Genomic DNA, 14446 nt, shown 5'->3' with positions numbered 1-14446 from the left:
AGAGAGAAGAAGAGAGAGAGTAGAGAAAGGAGGACGGAGCAACTTGAGAGAGACTCTATGTGTGTGTGTGTGTGAGAGAGAGAGAGAGAGAGAGAGAGAGAGAGAGAGAGAGAGAGAGAGAGAGAGAGAGAGAGGAATAAGAAGAAGATAATTTTCTAAGCTCAGAGTGAATCTACTTCTTGAGAGAGAGAGAGAGAGAGAGAGAGAGAGAGAGAGAGAGAGAGAGAGAGAGAGAGAGAGAGAGAGAGAGAGAGAGAGAGAGAGAGAGAGAAGAAGAAGAAGAAGAAGAAGAAGAAGAAGAAGAAGAAGAATTTCTAAGGACAAAGCGAGTCTTCTCCTTGAGAGAGACTATGTGTGTGTGTGTGTGTGTGTGTGTGTGTGTGTGAGAGAGAGAGAGAGAGAGAGAGAGAGAGAGAGAGAGAGAGAGAGAGAGAGAGAGAGAGAGAGAGAGAGAGAGACATGGAATCTGCACACTATAAGAAAATTTGGTTTTTCTTGCATATGTGCAGATGGATTTAGATGTAGATAAATATAATGAGAAAATTCTATAGCGTTTGCCAACTTTATGATATCTTACATGAAATTAAATGTACCAAGAGCTGACAATGCTATGTAGCCTATCCTCTTTGACTGACTAGTTTTGCTCGATCTTTTGTTTGCTCGACAAATCTTGCTCGGTCTTTGGAATTCCTCTGAAATTGTGTGCTGCACCCAAGGTAGTTTGCCTATGTCGGAGGAGCCTGATGCTTCTTTCAGAAGAATGTGGTCATCCTATTAGCCTCTGAAATTGTGGGCTGCACCCAAGGTAGTTTGCCTATGTCCTCCATCAGCAAATCTAAGCAATGGGCATTTACCATTTCTCCCATAGCTTTGCAGTTGGCTGCATTATCTGTGACAACTTGAACCACATTCTCTTTACCAACGTCATTGATGGCCCTACGAATATGCTCAAAGATGAACTCGCCTGTGATCTTCTCTCCTGTCTTCCCTGCATCCACAACATGCAAGAAATATGTACCAAGGCAATAGGAGACAAGTATGTTAATGATGTGCCGCCTGCGTATGTCACTCCATCCATCAGAGATGATGGTGCATCCAAACTGCTGCCATCCGGCCTTCACAGGGACCAACACCTTATCTATCAAGGCCTTTTGCTCGTCCTTATCTATCAAGGCCTTCTGCTCGTCCAGTGCTGTGGTGTGCATCTTTTTGTAATCGAGCCAACTCCATGAATCAATAGCACCTGCACCTACCTGGGCAATGGCCCTAACCATCCTTTTCCACTGATCAGTCCTCAAGACATTGAAACTGATGTTGCACTCAATGAGAGTGCGAGCAATCTCGATCTCAGCCACTTTCTGACGCTTTCTCATCCAAGATAGAGAATGCACACGTGAAGGCAAGGTGGTCTGCCTAGCCACATGCACATCACCACCCTCCTCCTCGTCAACCTGCATGACAGGAGCCCTCTTCCTGCTAGCAGATTTCTGAGACCCCGAGACCTCCTCTACCTGTGTAAAAGAATCACCAAGTTGTCCAAGAAGGGCATCTTGCAAAGCGTCTTCTGTTTGCTGTTTCTTTTTTCCTTCCTTTGTGGCTGCAAATGCAGGGAATTTCTCAACAATCAATGCTTCCTGCACAGCCACACATACCTTATTGCATTTGCCACAATTATTTTTTTTGCAATTGATGCCGGTCAGATGCATCACAAGTCAAGTGATTGTACTCGACAATGTGAAACCAAAGTACTTGCATGACCACTTGCGACAACTTGTTCCAGCTTGCCCAAGAGTGTTGACAATTTTGATGACATTAGTGTGCTCTTTCCACAGGGGATTAGTTGGTTTCGGCATGATGGTTCCTGTTTGAAGGAAAACAGAGACCTAATGTAAGACTTAAGTTTTGCTCAGTGCTCACAGTATGTCTATGGCACAAGACGAGAGAGAGAGAGAGAGAGAGAGAGAGAGAGAGAGAGAGAGAGAGAGAGAGAGAGAGAGAGAGAGAGAGAGAGAGAGAGAGAGAGAGAGAGAGAAGATTCTCAGTTACCTTTATGTAAACCTGCACACACACTCAGTCACACACTCTGCTGCGTTGCAAAGATTTCTCAAAACGGTCATGTGCAGAATAGGCGCCCCCAAATTACGTACGTATGGAAAATTTTCGCTGCCCTAAGTGCAAAAATAAAATTGCTATGCCTTACTGCTCACATCCGGACGCCCAATTAACCCAATTTTTTTTTTTTAATAAACTGTCGTACAATACGATCAGTTCGCGTACTGTACGATCAGTACGGGCGTACTGTACGATAAGGATCCGTACGTACGGACTGATACAACCTTGGATCACAGCTTGGCATCATCTGAGAATGACGATTGCCAAAGGTTTTGGGATACGTATTTGCCAGTGTCCTCGTTTCAGAGGGTCACTTTGAAGGACCAAATTGAGGGGTTTTGCTGTGGTCCGATTCGACAGTATTGTCTGCAATAGAAGTTTGACTCCATTTAGAGACTTATGGACATGCCAAACAAGGTTTTGGTATGCATGCCAGCTCATTGACCTATCCTATGGACAAGCCAATGTCCACGTCAACAGGGCAATAGTCCTCCGGGGAAGGGAAAAAACCAAGGAAACTGGATGAAAGTTCATCAAAGAATTTTGAAGAAGTTCGGGAATCAGGTGATAGTGTATCTGAGGGTTCCGAGGAAGTAAGAGAATCAATTGATGGTTCATTCTAGGATTCCGAGGATTCAGATTGAGATATCAGTGAACAGGGGAGGGCAGCGAGACTACCAACAGGTCATAGGGCATAAAAAAAAAACAGAAAGGTAAGCTAGGTCCATTGGATAATTTGATCATTGACACTTTTTAGCTCTCGATGCAAAGTGGATGGAGGACGTCGAATCAAAGGAATGCACAATTCCTTTGAAGTCCGTAGCAAGCAACACATAAAAGGTGACAAATGAGTCATATTCAAAGGTGCTTTTGTGAAAATGAATCTACTGGCGATATCCATAGATCCAGAACGAGTGTCACAAACTGCTGACGTGTCAAGCCACTGAAGAACGGAGCCAACCTGCAGATCCTAGCCAAGGAGCCTAAACCTTAAGTGAAGAAGTAGAAGTACTAGAAGTTTTACCAACTTATAGAGTCTTGCCGAGTGGCTTATTTTTTAAGAATAGTTCCCACCAACTTATGGGACCCCGTTCGATGGGACCCAAGGGACCTAAAGCCTTTAAAATAAAGCCGGATCACACACACTCTTAACACTGGCGAAAAAGGTGATGACGTGATAACTATACAGATATCCGCAATTTACGTTGATGATGTGCCATGTTGTACGGACTTTCACATTTTATACTCGACTGCTGACGTGGCAGTTGTACGAAATTTCTCAGCTTTTTGACGCTCGAGCTTTTGAAGACCAGATGATTTTGAGCTTGATGCGTTTTATGTAATTGCTTTTCATAAGCCAAGGGCCCTCAAATATGTGCAGAGGGATCAGTTTCTCGCACTCTTCTGGGTGAAGGTGCAGAGGGCTAGTACTGACATTGTACTAAGTTTAAGCACTATAAAGAAATATTGAAAGAGGCGCCAAGGTTTGGGGCCAATGCTCTCTCGGGGTGGATCTCCGTCACTCCCTGTCTCGTGTCTTGCACGCTCTATCTCTCTCTTTCAGTTCAATGTTATCTAAAGTGCTAAAAATGTTCAATCTGTTCTTTTCCGTTGGCACGTGATGTCCCTTGTTATAGTGGTATTAGAGCTTCAGGCGTGTGCTTTTCTGAAAGCATACTGATTTTACCAAAGAGCAGACAGAGCAAGATGGCGCTTCTAAAGTTCACAGGAAATTTTATTTAAAGAATCTTCGTGCCCCAACCCCGGACTTATTAGCCACTCCCACCCTTACTTCATGGCGCATCGAGCGCGCTCTCGTCTTTGTCGCTCTGTCTTACAGGGTATAAGCCATAAAGATCACTTGCAGAGAAGGATTAAAACTTTTTTTTCGAGCTGCCGTTTTCTCAAAGGCAGTGCCATGCAGTGTGGATGTCTATAGCTACCAAGCCGCACACTTCAAGGACTTCACAAGCTTTCAAGATTTTTTTTGCTCGAAGTTATGGTTTTTGTCAGCTTCTGGCAGAGTGGGGTATCCTGTAATGCTTGCCACAGAAACTCTAGCAGATTATTGCTTGAAATTTCTCGACATCTCTCAGCAAGTCTCTTCTCAAAAATTGATAACCTTGGAGGTCAGCATATCTTGGGGCTACCATCACCGCCACAGGAAGACTATCTGTTGAGGCTTGTTTCGACTATTCAAGAGTTTATGGACCATGTTGCGGTCGGTTACAACCTTATGGAAGAAATCTAACCCTAATTTTGGTGCAGGTTTCAGGATGGAAAGCAAGTCGAGTTTGAGTTCTGTTTGAGAACTCGTTTGGTGATCTTGTTTGGAATTTGTTTGAGATAGATGATATCTTTTTCGAACCTGTCTTGGTGCCGATTTGAATTGTTTGTCTCTGGTTTTAATACCGATTTCAATGATTGGTGATTTTACTCCCGGGTGGAGCACCGAGAAATGATGTTTGAGAATGCTTGTTCATACTCATGGCCCAGACCCTTGTGGTTATTTGCGAGGAGAGTGTTTTACAAAGAAATTTTCTTTTAGGTGATTATTCTTTAAGCAGTAAATACAAAATAATGTACAAACTTGATCAGGTGTTCATCGGCGACTTTATGTTTGTATGTTTTGTAACATGCATATGTGAGCATTTGTGTTGCATTATGATGTGCCAAGCATTGAATATTCCTTACTGGATGAGATACTTCTAGGAAACCAACGACTCAGGATATCAAGCGCTCCGATCTGAAATGAGACTCCTTATTGGATGAGATACTTCTGAGAAATTAACGACCCAGGATATCAAGAGCTCCGATCTGGATTGAGAAAATTGAGTGTCTCTCAGAATGACCCTCAAAGGTTTTTAAAGTGAAGGCTTGACCCAACAACGGTGAGTATCAGAAACTTCTTACAACTTTGAATTTTATGCTATTAAATATTTATCTACTGGTGCTATTGATGTGTGATACATGGCACATGCTATGGCCTACCATGTGGCATGTGCCATGGAGTCTAACCTTTGGCAATGCTGATTTTTTGCAGCCGAGATGATATCTTGGCTCTTGTATAGAGTAGGTGGAATTTTATGAGCCGTCCTATTCATGGGATGGTTGCTTTACTCCATCCTTTCTACAAAACCCCAAGGTTGTTTCAAGAGAGTGATCTCTTGACACTTAAGGACGAGTACATCAATCGTTTGTTCGATGAGCAGGAGCAGCTTGGAATAGATGCAAAGATGTGCAGGTACATGAATAACTTGGGGCCATCGTTTTCGCGTGCGGTGGCATTGCGTTCAGAGGCAACCACTTTTGCTCTCACTCGGTGGCAGAGTTATGGTCGCCTAGGTCTTCCACGCTTGACTACTTTGACTCTACATGTGCTCTCGCAGGTATCTACTAATAGCTAACGAAGCTTCTCTCTCTCTCTCTCTCTCTCTCTCTTTGTGGTAATTATTAAACCAATCACATTGGACACTCGCAAATGCAGGATTGCTCAACAGGTGCTTGTGAGCGCAACTGGATCCATACAAAGATCCGGAATCGCCTTGGCACATCTCAGTTGGAGAAGTTAGTGCCAGGGCCAACATGATGCTTGTGCGCGCTTACGACGCTTTGGGGACACCCAAGCAGGTATGGAGTAGAAGCTATTTACATCTTTCACACTTCATAGTCTATGTTTAAAAATATTATACACGATTCTTAAATTCTAATTTACACCATTTTTAACATGATGTACAACAGGCTGATCCCTCACATATTCAAGTTGGTAGATGATTATGATGTGGAGAAGGTGGACCAGCATATCAGGGATGAGCAGGAGGAGATAGTACGTATGCTTCACAGAGAGCTGGAGGATGTGGATCGGCGTGTGACGAGGTCTCGTGCACGAGCTTATAGCATCCCATTACGTCTACAAGTTGCAGGTGGGGAGAGTGCGCGACGGAAGAGCATTCGCAAAGGGAAGCTACTCATTCGTACTTCTCGGCAACGTGCAAATGAGACAGTTCGTCTCATTTACACAGAGGAGGGGGAGGACGATAGTGATTTAAATGGTGTAGTCGAGGCTACATGTGCTAAGGTGATAGAGCCAGGGTTTGATGTGACGAGGGTAATGTTGTGGCAGATGGAGACATACTCTTTTCCGCGTCATCATCTTCCTCTTCTGATGATGAGTTCAACTAGGCATTAGACACTACTGACTAGATCGAGACATTTTCACATATTTCAGTAGGGTGTTTTTCTTTATGTATGCTCTATTAGGAGCCATTTTGGCTTGACATTTGTCACTATTGTGGGTCGCTCCTTATTAGCAGTTGTGAGCTACTTGAACCAATGTTACGTTTACACTTCTGACTCTATATTATGTAGTATGTAAGCTTTCATTGTTCAATTGTTAGTAGGTACTTTCATTATTCGATGCTTGAAGGTTTTTCATTGGTCTTTAGGAGGAGATGCACATGTTTAATGTATGTTATACACGATCGTTACTTGGTACTTGGTTAGTGAATCTCCAATTGGTAATGTTAAATGTGTGTAGTAATCATTGATGTGTCCCCAAGTGGTTTGCATGATATAAATCTCTAATGCGGAATATAAATTTTGTTAAATGTTCTCTCATTTTACTTGTTTTTTACAAAGGTACGTATTTTTACGTACATAATGAATTTATCGATACGGAACGACGTAGGACAGTACATATAGATACGTACCGTACATGATGTATGGTACCACCTTGCAACGAGGAGAGGTACGCGACAAAGCATCGTAGTATATGATGGTACAAAAACTGTTTTTAAGACTCAACCCCAGAAAACAATCCACGTCTATGAGCTTGACGAGCAATATTGTTGGAAGCCTCTAACACTAGTAGCGGTTTTCACCTTCTTTATCCACACGTTTTTTCATTGGCCAAGTATAAACTCACGAGCTCTCTATGAACTCTGTGTCATGGGCGGTCGGACATATCTTTCATGCTCTAGGTATAAAAGTGGACGTAAGGTTTATTTTATCTGCAGGAAAGTAGAGCTTTCATGGAAAGCTTGTTGAGAAGATGGAGATGAAGATGCTAAGAGTTGGAGCTTGCTCTTGTGCTTTCACACTTTCTATGGCATGCAATGGAAAACTAAGTGTTCTTGTTCTTTGCTCTCTTTGTCATTTGTATTAATGGTGTGTAGTTAAGGGTTGACTAATCTCTAATTAGTGCTTTTCTGTCTCATTTCTCTTCTCTTTCACATGATTTGTGAGTTCATTGAGCTTTTGATCGATGTGTGTATGTGATTGATGAGAGTGCGCACCCATCGTCCTCTTGATTAGTAAGATTGAAGTAGATTAAAGAGTAGGCATTGAGTGACTAACACTCTCCATTATCATTCTCTTCTTCTTCACTCTCTTGATTAGGATTCTCTTCTTGCACAGTATCTTGACTCCATATTTTCATACACTAAACATGTTTAGATTTATCGGATTTGAAATTATGTCGATAGATTGAGTTATATTATAATTTCTCAACATTAGTACTATTTCCGGGGATAGATTGCCTAATTTATAAGAGTCATTAGTGTGTTGAAGAGTCATTAACGATCAATTAGAGTAGTTTAAGTTGTACATTATGTGTTGATGATAACGAATGTTGAATTTGTGATGAGATTTGATTGAGAAATTGCGTGTATTTATCACGTTTTTCTTTTTTTTTATTAGTTACATCACTAATTCATTAATTAATTAACAATTAAATTCTACAGATGTTTACATGTTTAATTAGAGACATGAATATCACTCTTTTGCAAGAATTTTGAAAAAAATTGAATGATTTTTTAGTTTATAATTAATATTTTTTCTCTGATTAAGCTCTCTAATTATCTTTTAATCACATGTGTTTTTTGTGCTACTCACGAAACAGGACGGGAACGGGGAGGAGGAGGGGGGACCGAAACGGGAACATGGCCGGGACGAGCCACTAAAGTAAGGCTTGAATTACCTCCATTCAGCTTAGTCCTAAATAAACTCCTAAAGAATCCCAAAACTGTCCCCAAATCTGCCCCCTAACTTGCCCTCAAACTGCACCAAATATTTTCTCCAAACAGTTCCAAATCTGCCCCCAAAAGCCCACTTTTTTGCCTCCAAATGTCTACTTTTGTCCGTTCCGCTCCGCGTTTCCCCGTTCCGCCTCATGTTCCCTCCATTCCGGTTACACCTCGTTCCGGAACGGAATTCCATTCCCATCTCCGTTTCGGGAACGGGACTCTACGGAACGCTGTTTCGGAACATTTGGGTTGTGTTCCCCCGTTCTCTGTTATGTGTTCAATTTGATTGAAAATGATGCTATACATGAGATTTTGTGATGATTGCTTATAGGTAAAGATACGGTTTTGACATACATACAAATTAGTGTGTAAACTTACATTGGGAGCTTTACATTGATATATTGCTTTTAAATTTGTGAGTGTATAAACTTGATAGTTTGCTGATTTAATGTGTACGTTTGATTGCATCGTACATTCAAATCAATGAAAACTTGATCGATTTTTGTCTAATCTTAACTTAATAATTAGCATTGTAATTAAGAAAATCTTTTCACATACACTTGTGACCACTGATTGAATTTTGTAATGTAATCATTTATACTTTAATTTGTTATCAATAACGAATATAATCATGTGTGCACGAATTAACATAATTAAGCACAAAATTGATGATTATTACATACAAAATCTTACAAAAAATTGGATAACATTTTGACATGATTTTGATAATAAAAAAATTGAATCACAATCACCATAACATTATTGAGAAACCAATTGCTCTTGACAAATCATTTGACACCAAATTTGTCATAATTTGCACTCAAATGTGTGTACATTGTCTACACTTAAGTATACTAAATGAGTCTAGATTTATATTTTTTTGTGCAATTAAACTTCAATCAAACATGTAGATTAAATTAACAAATTAGTAAGTTCATACCCTCACAAATTTATAAGTAATTCGTTGATTTCAAGTTTCCAATGTAGGTTGTGTTTATGTATGTCAAAATCGCTTCTTCACCTACAAGTAATCATCACAAAATCTCACGTGTAGCATCATTTTTAATCAAATTCAACACATTAGAATGATAATCACACGTCTTATTAGCGATTTAATTATGTGTAACACAAAAAACGCATGTGATCAGAGGATAATTAAAGAGCCTAATTAAGAAAAAAATCCTAATTACAGATTAAAAAATCGTTCAGTTTTACTTGAAATTTATTGCAAAAGAGTGATGTTGATACTTTTAATTATGCATATAAGCATGTGTTACTTTAATTGTTAGTTAATTGGTGAACTTTTAATGACGTAATTGATGAAAAAAGAGAAAAAATGAGAATTACACGATTTTTAAACCGAATCTCATTATAAATTCAACATTCATTATCACCAACACTTAATGCACAACCTAAACGACTCTAATTATTGATTAGTGACTGTTCAACACACTGACGACTTCTTTAGCTTATGCTTTCGATCCTTGGCAATGGTGCCAATTTTACGGGTTGTAGCATAACTCAATCCATCGAGACAATGTCAAATCCGATGGATCCAAACCCGTCTAGTGCATGGAGACATAATATCAAGAGAATGTTAAAAAAAGATCGTAATCAAGAGAGTGAAAAAGAAAGGAATGCTAATCACTCAATGCTTACTCTCTAATCTACTCTAATCTCACTAATCAAGAGAACAATGAATGTCACACACACACATCGATTAAAAGCTCAATGAACTTATAAGGCATATAAAAAAGAGAAATAAGAGAGAGAAGTACTAATTAGAGACTAATCAATGCTAGATTATACATCATTAACACAAATGACAAAACGAGAGAAACACAAGAATACTTAGTTTTCCATGGCATGCCACAAAAAGTGTGAAAGCACAAGAGGAAGCTCCAACTTCAAGCATCTTCATCCCCAAGCTTTCCATGAAACCTCTACTCTCTTGAGCATCAATGAAAAATGACCTTACTTTTATTTTTATACCGAGGGTATAAAAATATGTCCGGCCATCCATGGCACATGCAGTAAACAAAAAATACAACTTGGAACTCATAGAGAGCCCGTGACTCTATACGTATAAAATAAACAAATGCGTGCATGAAGAAGGTGAAACCCATTGCTGATGGTGTTAAATGCTTCCAACAAATGCCTTGCTCTGCATCGTTAGAGTAATAATCCCTAAGCCTTCCTCCTCTTTAGGCAATATAATTTTGTCCCAATGAACTTGTGGCCATGTGTTAGTAGAGCCATCTAAGGTACCTCACAGAAAGTTACACTCTTAACGCTTCAACTATGTCATAATGCTCGAGTGAAGAGTCATGCAAAAGAAGAACTTGATCGACTACAAGGGCTTTGTGTCACGTGACACATCCAGCCCTATGTGTCTGTGGACAAGCTACATCATAACAGGGTTCAGTCAATCCAATAAGTCTAGATTAGCAATGATCTGGCACTTTTGTGAGTCTATTCGTAGATCGTGCATGCCCAATCACTTAGTGTAGATGCATATTCTCTGGTTGCACACAGCATGATCATAAGCATTCCCATCAAAATCCATCAGAATCCTTCAGGGGAATTTTCCAGTGCATTTAGCCTATTTTACCTATTTTTGACATTTTTCACTTATTATTTTGAAGTGACTTTTGTTGGAAAGTAGGTAGGGCAAATTGAGTAAGTTTGTATATAAGCAAACCTAGACTAGCACTAATTGGCAGAAGAGGCAACAGGAGCCAAGCTCAGCAGGCAACTTCTCAAGCAAGATCTTGGTGGTTCTCCCCTCCAAGCAAAGACATCATCGCCTAGCTTCATCCCTAGCGTTTTCATCAAGGTGGTCATCGCCCACACACTCCCGTCCATAGCGTTTTTTGCAACAAAGCTTCATCGCCAAGCAGACCCTGACCTAGCATTTTTGGAGATCCTGACCTAGCGTTTTTTGGAGATCTTGACCTAGCGTTTTCAGCGGATGAACCCTCAGCCATGCAGCGTTTTTCAGCCATAAAGAACCTGCAGATTCAGCCCTAAAAGAGTAGCAGATTAAGCCCAAACATCATCAGTTTTCAGCCCTACAGTAGATGCAGTTTTTCAGCCCTAAAGACCAACAAAATCAGCGTTTTCCTTAGCGTTTTTGGCAATAGAAGATTTCAGCCCATAGTGTTTTTGGACAGCAGATAAAAGATTGCAGATTTCAGCCCTTAGGTCAGTGTCGCCATCCCCGTCGTCATCGCCGACATAGCCTAGACTTGCATCAATCCCATGCATTCAGTTTGTACTAGTTTGTGCAATCATAAGTAGACCACTCTCACCGACGAGAGTGGGGCCTTCGGAGGAGGGTTTTACAACGTCTCTGGTGTCGTATCTCTCTTCTCTCTCTATCTCTCAGTCTCATACACTTACACGCATAGTGTCCATTCACTTGTTTGTTATCATAGCATTCTCTCATTAACAACGGAAGGCTCTTGCTTCCATAAGAACAAAAGGAATCTTGAGCACAATTTGGAGCACTCATCTTGAGCAAAGTCCAAACATTCATTCTGCTGCACCTAACGCTTTGCTAGCCTAAGACAAATACAAGGAAGACCAATGACAAAGTTTCCTCCTAATAAATTGTAAAACTGGCTCAATGGCTTCTTAATTGATACACAAATGCTAGCATAAAAACCCAAATATTTATAAGTCTCTCTCTCTCTCTGTGCGCCCTATTCTTGTTGTCCAGGAGATACAAAAGAGAGCCCCTTCTCATGCTCAGAGATCTAATTACGAGGCGCTAGAGCTCTAGCTATGCTACTTCAGATTTCAACAATGATAATAATGCTTTCGACGATGCCTATGGTTGTCCCAAGTACACTAGATGTTGCCATGACCGAGTAGAGGAGTTCCATCGCAAAGAAATACCTCAAAATATTGTTTTCATCGCTACAAGTCGCTATTGTTCTTGGTTTTCAATTCATAAACGTCGTAGACGAGATTGATCTACAAGAAGAAACCCGAGAGCACGCCTTTTTCATTTGTAGATCTGGATGGCGGTTCTCTACGTAGAGTTTTCTTTTGAGGAATTGCTTTCTGAGTTTTTAGTCTTCACAGGTGATGGATTCTTTTTATGTTTAGTTGGTTTGATCCATGAGTGGTTGTTTGCATGTGTTCTCTCTTCCTACGAGGGAGTAGGAGTAGAGGAAGATATTGCCTCTGCTAGATCAAAGCGCTCTATAGAAAGAACGCTATATCAATACCATAGGGTTCTGCACCCTAAGATTGGGAGTAGAGCCACATATTTGAGAGTTGTAGATTTTGGAGTTTGAATCAAGGGAAAGAAATTCCCAAGGAGGGACTTCATGTCCAAGACAAAAGAGTAGATGCTAAGATTTCTATAGAGATGGCTCTCTGCATAGAGTTATAGGAATGCGATGCCTTGAGACTGGACATCGATCTAGAGTTGAAAGCATCGGCTCTCAAGTAAGGGAGGTTCTCGGATACCATGGCAAGGCTGACTTTCACATCATAAAGTTAAGACACTGTGAAGCAATTTTGGAAATACCTTGGCATCATCAAAACGGTTCTACCATTTATAGGCGGCCAATACACAGTAGATGGTGGTACTAATTCAATTATCTATTAAATTCACACAGAGAATTGAGAAGAACAGAGAACACGGATGTGCCCAGTAACTAAAATGTCACTACGCACACAAAGATCAACATCCTGTAGGCCCTGAAGACTGACACCCCTGTTTGGTATTTCTTTATTCAATTGAAAACAAACGACCCGAACCCTTAGACCAAACTATCATCAAGCTGTCCAAACCTGCCAAGGGCTGAAATTGCAGGGTTTCGACCCAATTTGAGCAACATAACGGCACCAAAATCTCTTTAGGTCAAAAGTGTAAGTCTAGGATGGATTCCCTTGCATTTTAGAAGCTTTACGGTGAGCTATACGTAAATTTCAGCACACTGTAATTTTCAGTTTTGGTCACTAACAGGTGCCCAAACTCGTGTATAAGCACCTCAAGGCTTCCCCGAGGTGTTATCTTGCAGTTTAGGTATGAAACCCTAAACCTGCAAATAAATGTAGCAAACTCAAATTCTTTGTTTTGGATCACTTTGAGTAGCAAACACGCCTATGAGTGTTTCAAAAGCTCCTGCACACAATGAGATACTTCTCCTTTGATTTGGGCGAGTTTTTATGCGAGAAAACTCTCCTGTTTTGCAAGTTGTAATGATGAAACTGTGCGTACTTCATCCAGTTCCTATTCAAGAGGCTCTTGCCTTGACGAATGCGCATAAAACCTACAAGACTGTGCAGTCATTTGAGGAGCCCAACTAGTGGGGCATTACCATATGTGTAAGGGGGAGAGAGATGCATGAGAGCGGAATCATCGCGCTACATGAGATAAGGGAAAATAAAATCTTTCCATTAAAGTTGTGAACCTGAAGATCCACTCACAAAACTGAAAAATACAGCCCCCTTTCTCTTTTGCCCCCCCCCAAGCTGCGAATAAGCCTTCTGGAGTGTGTGCTGACCAGCAGATTGCTCTCATACTGACATGTGTCCGTTATGCCACTTATAATTCAGTTTTGTAATCCCACCCAACTTATTAAGTTGTGAGTGACTTGCCACGTTGCCCAAATTCCATTTGGACGCACACATGCTTCCATATTCATTAGAATGTAGTGCTAATTGGTCAGATCAGTCAGCGACTGACCGACCTAGATTCTCGATGTAAGAAACCCGTTTGGCTGCAGCCGTTTTACACTAGCCATGCGTGCATCTTTTCAAGGGTTTCGAGGGAAAATAGACAAACTTAAAATAAACAAAAATATGTAATGTATATTTAGAGAAGGCAACAGGAAAAATCCACCTCTTGGTGACTTACCCTACCCTTGAAACATTGCAAGCAACCTCGCTTCCATGCCAATAATACATGTTTATATCTCCTGATATCACATATACTATATGATGGGAATCAAAGATATACATGCTTCCGAAAATGTAGCGTTGGACAATTAAACAATCTTACCAACGTGGCTACCACACATGTATCAAACATAGAAGCCTTCTGGTCTACTCTCAAGTACAAACTTCTGGTCTACTCTCAAGTACAAACTCTTGGTCTACTCTCAAGTACAAACTTCTGCACTCAAATTTTGTATGGAAATAGTAGATAACAATTGCTACTCCTTTGAGCATCATGAACCATGCTCTCACATTCCTCCATAGAGCTATATCAACTCACTGTGGGTTCCATTTGAAAGGCTTCAAGATATAGTTGCAATAATTGAGGTGAATCTATGACGGGTTTAGGGTTAGGG

General features: G+C 40.6%; 2 protein-coding genes across 5 annotated transcripts in view; one reads left to right on the top strand and one right to left on the bottom strand.

Annotated features, from left to right (window-relative positions):
* Positions 1–14446, top strand: part of LOC147433781 (pentatricopeptide repeat-containing protein At3g02330, mitochondrial-like) — an 80986-nt gene that overhangs the window by 53117 nt on the left and 13423 nt on the right. The window contains exons 4-7 of one of the 4 annotated variants that reach the window (XM_086490386.1): positions 4825–5003; positions 5156–5501; positions 5600–5742; positions 5854–6468. The exons of 1 other annotated variant lie outside the window; for it this stretch is intronic. The gene's annotated coding sequence lies outside the window, so the exon portion shown is untranslated. Of the gene's footprint in view, positions 1–4824; positions 5004–5155; positions 5502–5599; positions 5743–5853; positions 6469–8011; positions 8489–14446 lie in introns of those variants that run through there. 2 more of the 4 variants (XM_086490387.1, XM_086490388.1) reach the window with 2 other exon arrangements.
* Positions 753–1813, bottom strand: LOC147433782 (uncharacterized). The gene is made up of 2 exons (XM_086489545.1): positions 1727–1813; positions 753–1634 (listed from the first exon to the last, which is right to left on the bottom strand). Exons 1-2 carry the CDS (start codon positions 1811–1813, stop codon positions 753–755), a joined length of 969 nt encoding a protein of 322 aa, XP_086345671.1.

The sequence above is a fragment of the Adiantum capillus-veneris genome, chromosome 19 (assembly GCF_014529385.1).
Source record: "Adiantum capillus-veneris isolate H3 chromosome 19, ASM1452938v2, whole genome shotgun sequence".
Classification (NCBI taxonomy): domain Eukaryota; kingdom Viridiplantae; phylum Streptophyta; class Polypodiopsida; order Polypodiales; family Pteridaceae; genus Adiantum; species Adiantum capillus-veneris.
This window is presented reverse-complemented; position numbering and strand designations above follow the sequence as displayed.

Coding starts and splice junctions, on each gene's coding strand:
- LOC147433782 (XM_086489545.1), bottom strand. CDS start 1,813: ATGTCATCAAAATTGTCAACACTCTTGGGCAAGCTGGAACAAGTTGTC. Junction 1,635..1,726: donor CTTTGGTTTCACATTGTCGA/GTACAATCACTT, acceptor GTGGCTGTGCAG/GAAGCATTGATTGTTGAGAA.